Below are 11,683 nucleotides of genomic sequence, written 5' to 3'. Positions count from 1 at the left end.
ACAAATGAATTGTGGCCCATCCAGATTTACTTAACAAAGATCGTCAGTGGTATCAGCTGTTGTAACGAGCTAACTGTTGCTATATGAAGGCGAAAGCCATGCCTGGCTGGGGGATAAAACATAAAGGACAAACCCAGGTAATTATAGAAGTAGGAGAAATTTATCTTGTGAGGACCTTCAGTTCCAGTGACTCTTTTTTCCCTCCATTACACTGAGGATGAGGCATTGGTAGAATGGAGTGATGAATATTCTCTCTCTTCAGTATTGTTGAAAAAACTATATTCTCATTGGCTTAGTAATGACCAAACATCCTGTTGTTTGCTCTGGTTTACCAGAACCTGGCCTATTCTTAAAAGTGTCATTTAATGTCTACGTATAAGTTAGTTTCTGATTAGCTGAAATAGTGAGTCCTAAAACTTAATCGGTATAATGCCAGCTTTCTCCTGGACTGACATGAATTGCCTTTGGCAGAAAGCCAAAAGAGTCACTTTGGCACACATCAGATTCTTTCAACATTTTTTTCATAGCTTTGTTTTAAATCAGTTCTCACCATTAGCTGAAACTTAAAGTTCTTAATAATGGAATAATTTTACCTCAGGTTAAGATTATTTCTTTTAGTTAAATTACTTTCTGGAACTGTGACTGTTGTCTTTCAGACATCTTTGGCTCAACAGCAGAAAAATTGGACTGTAACAGGATCAATAGGTGAAAAAAAAGCATAATGGTCAGGTTTAAGAAAATTGGGGGAGATGAAAGAACCACGTGTTGACCTGTGAACAACTGATTCTTGTAACACCAGTGTTGTCCAGATTAGCAGTGAACACCTTTGTATAATGGTATGGATAATATCTAGCCATCTTCATTTTCTATGTGGGAAAAATTGAGCAGGTAATTTAGGCATAATGAAATGGGATATGATGAGCGTGATTATTATTGCAGTGCGTAAGCATTGAATGAAGTCTTTGTATTAATGCATTTTGATACATTCGTGTTTTAATGGGGTGCAGGGGGCCCAAATGTTCTTTGTGCCCAGGGCCCTAATAAATCTTAATTTGCTTCTTCTGTACATACGCAGTCAGGACTTTGGGGGTCCATAACTTTAGTAGTCCCTCACTTTCCACCAGTAGTCCCACCAACACCAGAGTGTGCAGCTCAGACAACCTCGGGACCCCAGTGAGGTCAGTAGTTTGAGTCTCTGTGAGCTATTTTGTGAGGCTGGAAGAATGACTGCAGGCTCACCCCTCCAACATCTTTCACTGTAGTCCTAAAGTTACCTACGTTCCACACAGATCTTGTATCTAAAAACTGAGGTTATAGCAAGAGCTGTTTGCGTCAAGGAAGCAAAACAGTGTTTTAAGTTTCCTGAATGAATAATATTTTGAGCGTCACTCATTTGGGGAGTCTGTAACATATTGCAGCCACCATTTGGCCATGGCAGGAAGGCCAGATATGAATGTTGGTTGGGAGTAGGGTGACCACCCATCCTGAATTGGGTGGGACAGTCCCAAAATGCAGAGTTCAAGACCCGGTCCTGGGCCGAATGATTCCAGAATAGTATTTGTCCCGGATTCCCTGCAGCGCCACTCTGAGCCTGCCTGAGGGTCAGGGCTGGTACCAGCCTATTCCTGGTGGTAGGGGCTGAGGTGGGCCTTAGCCCTCGCTCGCCATGGGGCCCTGCTCCTCCTCTCCTGCCCAAGGCTCCACCCCCTGGCCAGGCCAGAAGCCGGAGCCGGGCTGTGGTAAAAGCCCCCAGGGAGCCTGGGCCACTGTTGGAAGCCCCAGACTTTCCACCTGCCCTGGGCACTTCACCCCAAGGGGGGGGGACATGGGCCAGGGGCTACGCTGAGGCCCTCTGCCCCCCTGCCCTGGACAGGTGGAAGGCCTGGGGCTCCCCACAGCAGTCTGGGCTCCTCGGGCAGCTAAGGGAAGAGGAGGAGCGGGGGCTGGGGTCATAGAGGGGGACAGGGCTCCTGCATGCATGCTGCTTTGTCTTTTGAAAAGGTGGTCACCCTACATGGGGGAAGTGGGCGAAAGCTGAGAAGGGGGCTTAATCCTAACAGCCCCATGGCAACCGGACCACAGTGACATCAGAGCATATGTGCCATAACAGGTCAAGGGACTTTATGCCCCCTTGCACCTGAACCCTGCAAGGACTGACTGCTGTCTCTGAGAGGGGGAGAGGAACCTTAGGGCTCCAAAGGCCTCCAGCACCTCATGGGAAAGACAGCCCAGGTGGAGAGGCTTAGCCCCTTCGCACACACATATTTCATCTGAGGGAGTTTTGGGGATAAGCTGTTGTTTAAAGACATTCATAAGTAAAGGGTAGTTGGAAGATGGTTTGCATAGAAAGGGAGAAAAAACATGAATAAATACAAAGAAAATAGGCTGCAATCCCAGAGTCAACTGGCTGAGAAGCAAGGGAATAAAGGGATCTTGGGAGGGAGGGAAAGAAGGAGGGAGGGAGGGGGCTTGATGAATTTGGGGCAGGGGGGAATTACGGTGTTATGGGGGAATTTTTACAAATTTAAATGATCAAACCCTTCAAGTCATTTGCACTGTGAGCCCGTGTAACTGCAAGACATTGTTACTGTTACCCTCCTATTTTCACATTCATGTGTTGCATCTCATCTTTACACCGTAAGTTCTCCATGGATGATATATTTGCACAGCACCTAGCACAATGGGGCCCGAGTCTCCACTGTGGCCTTTGGGTGCTACCATCATACACACACAAGCAAATTCTAAGTTCAATGTAAAGTGCCACCACTGCCTCAGAGCAGCTAGAGACTGATCATTCTCCACTCACAGTGAGCTGTACCATACTCTGCAAGGGATCCAGTCAGTGAGTGTGATACGTGACATAAGTACATGTAGCAGAATCAGACCCCAGATACTACAAAACTGCACCTAGTTAAGATTTGTTTACTCCTTTACTATAATTAACTTGCTTCGATGGCCTTGTTTCAAAACCTCCTAATTTTCTTTTAAAGTTATTTTTGCTGTGTGAATGTATTAAACACCGAAGGCATACGTCATATGTGTCTTGTAAAAGCAGATAGTAAGTAGCCTTGAATTAACTGCTCATTTTGCTGATGATTCATAAAAACTTTGTATGTCCAAGACTTTGATACATTTCCAAAGCACTTCTGAAAATAAAGACTAGGGTTCAAATCCAACTCCCTTTTAAATCAGTAGGAGCTTTTCCACTGACTTCAGTGAAATTAGGATCTGGCCCTAGGGCAGATCACCATTTTTCTGAGCAATCTGTGAGGTTGTATTTTACCTCCCCTATATGAGGTTTGGCAGCATAATGATTAAAGTCACTTGCCAGCTGGTTTCCAAATTGACAAAGGTGAATTTTCATTCCGTCACCAAGACTAGTGTCCAACAGACATGAAAACTGCAAAAAAGACAAAGCAAACATAAAAAAATCACAGCAACAACTCAGCCTAGATTACATGAAAATGGAGATTAAAGTTAAATGTTGGATGCGACTCTTGAGATCAAAGTCAAGGTACACTCGAGGTAAGCATGCCTTATGGCTACCTTGTATCTACCCGAAAGTTAAACAGACAAATTTGGCTTGCATCTTCCTGTACTGTGTGAAATCTCAGATTTCAGTTACATGTAAATGAGATACTGCTTCCCTTGCTACGTGCCAGCTCTTTGTTGAAAGGAAGAAAGCCAATATACATATTGTGAAATGCTTCCAAAGATGTACCCGCAGAAGGTAGGCTTTTAATAGAGGAATCAGACACAGCATGTCCCTTGATGGTTAGACTACACCCAAATGCTGCTCTGAGGCATTGGTCAGCAACACAACAGTTAAATCCTATAGGTTTGTGGTGAGGCGCATGGGGTATAGGAGTTCAAACTACTCCCCTGTTGCACTCACTTGTTATTCAGGTCAGTTTCAGTTCCCTAGAGCCCTTTAAAAGGGTTGGTTGAGGCTTCTCTGCCCTTTTTAAAAAAATCACTATGCAGTTCTTGCGTCTGTGTTCTTAGACTAATACAGAACTAGAGAAGTGAGAAGTAATTCAGAACAAAGAGAAACAACAGCTCAACAGCTGTCATTCATTCACCTAAAAAAGAATCAAACACGTATCTCATTTTCCTTTGAATATCTTAAGCAAAAAAAATGAATTCTTGATTGGCCAAAGGCAAGTACAATTTTCTATTTTATAATTACCAGATCGTGGTAGCACATTTTTTAACCTTGCCTCCTTTGGTTTAATGAAGTCTGTGGTCCTCTCCTGCCATCCACTGATGATGGTGAAGGATTTTTCGAAACATGCTGCACATTTAACTCTAAAACCACTAATCAATTTGCTGAGAGTGTAGCCTTTTTTTTAAGGTGTTGCTGTCTGTGTATCCTTGCACATAGCGTGTCACACCAAGTGTGTCATATATCTAAGGGACACTTTGACCGTAATGACAGGTTTCAGAGTAGCAGCCGTGTTAGTCTGTATCCGCAAAAAGAACAGGAGGACTCCTTTTCCTTTTGACTGTAATGTAATCCTGTGTCAATCCCAGTTCTTTCAATTGTGAGTTAGCAATTTTCAAGCTGTTTAATCAGCTTATTTAATAATGTAACAAATATACATGTCTATAGTTCAAAGATTTTCAAACACTGAGGCACTTACCAGGGAATTATAGAGAAAACCTTATTAAACTGAAGCCTCTTCACCCCCATCCCCCATTGGGGGGGGGGGGGGGTAAGAAGAAGGCGGGGAAGGGTTGTGCATATTTTTAAAATAGCCATTGGATGAAAAGAATAGAAGTCACGGCCAGAGGCAAGAACTGAAAACATGCCAGTATGGTATTTAGATGGTTTACACATATACAATATGGTCCTAAAATCATCCTGCAAATTAGACTTTAACCACAACTGCAAAACTGCACATGTAGAGACTAGAAATTCAATTACCTTGTGGAGAATTTCTTTCATCTTTACATATCACTTTTTCTTTCAAGGATTGTCACCTGAACTTTGCATTAATATATATATGTTTTCATTTAAAGGAAAACTGCAGTGATTATTTATTATATAATCTTACTTAGGAAATAAGAATAGTTTAAAAGGAATTTCAAAGCAGTTTCTAGAAATACATCACTGTCTCAGTTCGGTGAATGGTACTGGTATGTCTCTTGGTGTTTGCCATTTTAATAATACATGAGACTGATTAGATCTATTAGAATAACCAAATGAAAAATTAATAAACAATTAAACCATAAAGTAACTTTGAAACTCTGATTCACAATGAGATCTGAATTCTTTCAGTCCTAATTTGCCACTAAGTATCAAAATGGCAGCTTACTGTTGTGGTTATTTCTGACACTTAATATATTTTAATTGAATAATTTATTATTCTTTGTAACTAAATGCAGTCTTTAGTTTTCTTTTATGAACATTTAGTCCTACTGAAAGTTACTAGAATAGCCATCTTTGAAACCAAAGTATTCGGTGTATCCACAGCACAATATGGGCAGTGACAGTTCAAACTCTCTCACATTGGTTTGCCATTGTCTCTCAACTTTGACCCGATCTCCACAGGTGACAGCATAGTTCCGATTTCATCCTTTTGCTCTCTGCTGAGATGGCCAGGAAGGATTTTTGTGATGTGGATAACTATCTGCTGGCAACTTGCCTGTGTCCAGACCTCATTACAAATATATCGCCCTGCAGTCAGCCATCCAATGGTGGTATTAGGTTGGACCAGCTTTGAATCAGTGACTAAAACTTCTGTATACCATTATCAACTACCTGAGCTATCCAGCCCCCCACAAGTGCTTTCTAAAATAAGAAATACTTAGTTTGCTATAATTTTACAAAGAACGGATATAAAATACTGGGTATTTTGTAACATAACCACAAGAGGCAGCTGTTTAACAGCTCGTAAGTCAGGAAACCACAGCAGCACTTTATATGCCTTTCCCCCTCATAAGCTGGTTATCTTCGTGAGACTGATTCAAGCAGAATGCTATTTTTGGGGAAGGTGCACAAACAATACAAAACTTACTGCTCTCTCTGGAGAGAGCTTTTGTGGGCTTCTTGTGTAATTTTGAAACACTGGATATATTTATAGATAGTCATAGATGGTTTGGGTTTACTTGGTCCTGCCTCAGTGCAGGGAGCTGAACCAGATAATCTCTCAAGGTCTCTTCCGGCCAGATATTTCTGTGGTTCTATACCATGCTGTGTTATCGTGCTCTATGGCATGTTTTAGTTGTAGCAACATGTGTGTTTAATTTAATAATCCATCAAAAAGCAACAAAGGAGACTCTGCTAAACTATCTTCAAGACGGTCTCTGAATTTATGTGCAAAATTCCATTTTGCCGATTTCAGAGCCAATCATTTACAACACCGTGAAATATCTGAGTCAAACTAAGGTATGTTTTCAGCAAGATACAAGTGGATCTGGGCTAGATCTCTCTTAATAATGGAGAATGGAGCATACTTGAAAAATCACCAGATATATCTTTCTGTCAATTTAGTTAACAAAGAAATCTGACGATAGCTGTGTAGTGGAGTATGTAGCTTGAATGTGCACAGCTCTAGGAGGAGAATAAACTTCTTGTACTCTGATCCCTGGAAAGGAAGTATAAAAATAGCCACTGATTTGAATTTCCTGCTCTGCAATTTTTAGCTAGTACCACCCAAGTCAATTTTTAATTCCTGTAGCACTCTGTATTATCAGTCTTCTTGCTGTCTTTTCTTTACATGAGACATGTAGGTGCCAAAAAGCATACATGCACATCATCCCAAATCCTACTTGCCTTTCACATCTGAAAGGGGCTGAACGCAACCAGAAGAGACCATTGTTCTTTTTTGTTAAATACAGTAAGTTCTGAGTACCAATGAAGAGATGATAGAAAGTAATTGCTGTTAATATAAAATATTATATAAGAGTCCATGGGATGGAGTACATGATTCTGTGGAGCAGGAATTTGAAATCAAGTTTCAAAAGTTTAGTGAATCAGTGCTATCTTCAGGTTCGCAGTTCTTCTCTCTGAAAATAAAAAACATGTTTGCATCTTTTAAAATATTCCTCTTACTGCTTCATGAAATGATTCTAAAGTCACATGATTTCTTTAATCCACATAGCACAGTAAATGACTGCTGAAATTACCTCTAATTCTAGATCGTAGTAAGAACTCTTCAGAAAAATATGCCCTGCACTGAAAGAAGGTACAGACTAGCTCCCATTCTATTTACTGAGAATCTGAAGAAACACCTTTCTGCTCACCAAATCTCATTGATACTTTTGAATGCTTTAATCCAGTAGTTCTCAGCCTTGCTGGGGACTGAAGGTGGGGGACAGAACAACTGGGGATAAGTGTGGGAGCACCGGTGCTGTATGAGGAGGCTGAAAGGCACATTAGTCAGGCTGATGGAAGTACTGTGTATGGGTGCAGGTGTTTGGTACTAGGTGCTAGGCAGGGTTTTGGTTTTATTGCTGGGGTGGGGACACGTCTCACTAATTCAAGTTTAATTGGCAGTGTGTAATATTCCTCATTGTGTAACTCATTCAGGTTAATAATAGATCAGTTACATTCTGACAAGGCCTGACGTGGTTTCATTTCCTCCCCATTGGGATATGTCATTAATAGGGGTGAGGGTGCGGGGTGGAAAACCTAGTCTGAATGTTGAGAAAATACCTTATTAAACATCACCAACTGACTTTCCTCAGGTATTATAGGGTTATAAAAAGTAATTTCATTATGACTACAGCAGACAGAGGTTTAGCAAAGCATTTGTGTGCTTCTAGAAGTCTGAGACCAAGTTTGACTGTGTCTAAATGAAGTTTTGCATTATAAAACGGAATGTACATGCAAATGCCACATCCCTAGACAGTGCATGGCTTCCGGCCTTGCCATGTTTAGCTCTTTAAGGGTATCATCTTTGTGACAACTTGGGGAATCTATGTGCAACTTATTAATTCTGGTTGATTTTATGAAATTGCTGTATCATTGGATCCCTTGGTGTATGTAGAATCCACCATCTGCCATCAGGGCTGTAGCACTTCTCTCCCAGGCCAGGGACAACGTAGGTGGTTAAACCTTGATGATCCCCCATTCAAATGGGAGCCCTTAGGAGAATGGATTGGATGAAGCTATGAAAGGGGGGTCACTGGGAGCACAGGAGAGACAAGCTATCTGCTCTCAAGCGTTGAGGTTTGTGGTGCCCAGTACAGCCCACTGTACAGCTATAGCATGGTCAGTGCAGAGGGACTGAAGGAATTTAGCTTCTAAAATCTGAGGTCTCTATTCAGCATGTGTGCACTGTGATTTTTCTAAAGCTAAACTATGATTTGGCCAAATTTGGGCAGAATTTCATAAGGATAGTAAAAGACTTATCCCTGACACAGAGGCCACTCCCCTGCAAATTTCAAGTTCCTTCTCTAAAGCATGGGGGTGATCGGGCAGTTCAAAGAATAGGTCACCAGAATTTTTTAACTTGAGCAAAACAATCATTTTCCCCCCTAGCTTTGTTCTTGGAAGTGGTTGAACTGTTTTGGCTCAAACGTTCCAAAAAATTCGGCCTGAGGCAGACACCCAGCATGGATAATTTCAACTCAGGCAATCACAGATTGGCAAAGTTATAAATGACTGAAAAACAGGGTCTTATCATGGAGAGTGTTGGGCAACCTTAACCGTAGGCAGTGCTACCACCCCCACCAATAATATATCAAGCTATTACTGGGGCACAATGATCTCAGATTTAAACAAAGTCCAGAAACTGGTAATCCACATTGTAAGAAATTATAAAAGTGAAATATATACTTTATTGCTAAAGCTTTTTTTTTTTTTTTTTTTTTTTGAGAAATAAAACATCACATCATCGGCTACCACTAGCAATTGCCTGGTAGTCATCCTAAGTGGTCATCCCCTGCTTTCTCTTTGTGTCTCCCAGACACAGCTAAAATGTTGACTGCCCCAGTAAGGTAGCCGCACTGCTTGTATAGGCATTGTTGGAGTCCTCTCATTCTAAGCAATGAACCTACTTGAAGTAAGAGCAAAATCTGATTATCAGACAAAAGATGGGAGGGGAAAAACAAACCTCCATTTGTTCATGTATCCAGTCAAGAAATGAGGTGGTACGGCTGTAGACTCCTGGTTTATTTACTTCTGCACAGCCCATCCCAAAGCTGGTAGTTCCTACCAGCTTCCAGGTGTTCATATCTTTACAGGCTAAGGGTCCCCCGCTATCTCCCTGAAGGACGAAAGAAATAAAACAAATAGCATCTCCAAAAAAGAAACAATTAGAGGAGCTATTTATTTTGGAGCAAATAAGGCTGCTTAAAAGAGTTTCTTAATTCCTCTCCCTTCTGAATCTTATGAAAAACATACACTACAGGGACTTTGATTTTCACAGACAAGTGGCTTTTCTATAGGGTAGACAAGTACATGTGAAATTACATCTCTCTTTGCTGTGAAAAAGTGTTATCTGTCATTTCTCATGCATATGTGCACAGATGTAGTAGGTGTTAGAGCTGGTAGGGAATCTTCCATGGGAATGATTTTCTCACAGAAAATGCAGTTTCCATGAAATCAAAATTTTCCTATGGAAATTTTGTATTTTGTTGAAAGTTTTCATTAGGAAAAGCAAAATGACATATTTAGTTTTTGGTTGGTTCAAGAGTTGTTGAACAAACCCAATGTTGAACAATCTTCATTTAGAGTCAGTTGAACATTAAACTGCATTTCCCTACTGTGATGCGTTGCCTCATGGGAATTGTCATTCAGGCCCCCATTCTGTCCTATGGGCTGACCTCCCTGACTGGACCACATCTCCTATGATGCAACAGTGTTCTCACTGAGTGGCATGGTGCATAATGGGAGTCGCATGAGAAATGTAGTCAGGCCAGGGAGCTTTGCCCATGGAGAAGAATGGAGGCATCTGGCAACTTGAACTACAACTCCCATAAGAAAATGCACCATAATAGGGAAATGTAGTTTAATGTTGAACTGACTTGAAACAAAGTATTTTGGGTCAGTTCAGCAAACCAAACTAAAACATTTCTATCTGGGAACGTTGAAATGTTTTGTTTTGATGTGGGTCACTATCGGCCCATGATTTTCTCACTGTTTAATGGTTTGAGAAGTAGAAGCCCTGAATTTAAATCCCCAAATTGGGGTCTTTCTCAGGTTGGAACAAAAATTACTTGAAGATTCTTTGGGATAGTTGGATAAAGAGTCTACTTAGAGTTGCACAGGGATTGGGTATCTGCTTTTCCTAACTGTTCATGGGAAATCCACAAATATCAATTTACATGTGGGTATGCTGAGAGAACCCTTCACGAATGATTCACTACTGGAAATGCCATCCATGAAGTTGCATTGCTACACCTGCCAACCAGGGCTGCCTGACCCCGTGACTCTGAAGTACTGCTTCTCAGGGTAGCATTTCCTTTGTTTATTACGGTCACGTCTAGGAACTAACCAAGATTGAAGCCCCATTCTGCCATTAACTGTATGGACACAGAATAATAGATGTGACTAGTCAAATTCCCGATCTACAGTGCTACTAGTATGTCCATGGTTTGACAATTATGACAATACTTGAAGGCATTCTAACTATCCCATATCTATTAAGCCCATCTCTCTTTCAATTTAACTCAACACTGTCAGCAGTTCCAGAGGGAACTCTTTACGGCAGGGGATGCCACTTTCAAACACGAATGTTCAATGCAAACAGCAGGGCTAGTAAACTGGTACATTTTATCCCTCTCCCTTGCCCTTCATTGTGAGCTTCTTAGGGCAGAGCAGTATTACTAGTATTTCTCTATATTTAGACAGCACATACTAGTATATTGTGGGAGCTCACCATCATCACTAGGGCAAATCCCAAAGGGATGTAGCCTCCTTGCAGATGAAGGGCCATCCAGGTCAAACTCTAGCTAGGTCCTTAAGATGGCCTGGCTGGATATTCAGTTTATGTCCATCACTGGTGATCTTACTGTGCCAACAAAGCTTTTGGTAACCCTATGATCACTGGCCACATAGTGGCACTCTTTGGTAAAGACACGTTGTAATTCATTGGTTTTGTGGGTGCTACCATAATACAAATAATTAATGACTTTTGATCACTAACCTGGGCTGGATTTGAGACAGTGATCATAGAATCATAGAATCATAGAATATCAGGGTTGGAAGGGACCTCAGGAGGTCATCTAGTCCAACCCCCTGCTCAAAGCAGGACCGATCCCCGACTAAATCATCCCAGACAGGACTTTGTCAAGCCTGACCTTAAAAACTTCTAGGGAAGGAGATTCTACCACCTCCCTAGGTAACGCATTCCAGTGTTTCACCACCCTCCTAGTGAAAAAGTTTTTCCTAATATCCAACCTAAATCTCCCCCACTGCAACTTGAGACCATTACTCCTTGTTCTGTCATCTGCTACCACTGAGAACAGTCTAGAGCCATCCTCTTTGGAACCCCCTTTCAGGTAGTTGAAAGCAGCTATCAAATCCCCCCTCATTCTTCTCTTCTGAAGACTAAACGTCCCCAGTTCCCTCAGCCTCTCCTCATAAGTCATGTGTTCCAGACCCCTAATCATTTTTGTTGCCCTCCGCTGGACTCTTTCCAATTTTTCCACATCCTTCCTGTAGTGTGGGGCCCAAAACTGGACACAGTACTCCAGATGAGGCCTCACCAATGTCGAATAGAGGGGAACGATC

The 11,683-nt window shown here is 41.6% G+C and overlaps 1 protein-coding gene across 1 annotated transcript in view; it reads right to left on the bottom strand.

Moving 5' to 3' along the window:
• Positions 1 to 8,923: 8,923 nt before the first annotated feature.
• Positions 8,924 to 11,683, bottom strand: part of TMPRSS3 (transmembrane serine protease 3) — a 29,583-nt gene continuing 26,823 nt past the window's right edge. Inside the window, exon 13 of the mRNA XM_074944822.1 lies at positions 8,924 to 9,215. Coding sequence (XP_074800923.1) covers positions 9,003 to 9,215 — 213 coding nt within the window. The 3' untranslated portion in view covers positions 8,924 to 9,002. The remainder of the gene's footprint in view (positions 9,216 to 11,683) is intronic.

The sequence above is a fragment of the Natator depressus genome, chromosome 1, assembly GCF_965152275.1.
Source record: "Natator depressus isolate rNatDep1 chromosome 1, rNatDep2.hap1, whole genome shotgun sequence".
NCBI classification, from domain to species: Eukaryota; Metazoa; Chordata; order Testudines; family Cheloniidae; genus Natator; species Natator depressus.
Note: the sequence above shows the minus strand (reverse complement) of the source record. Positions and strands in the feature narration are given on the sequence as shown.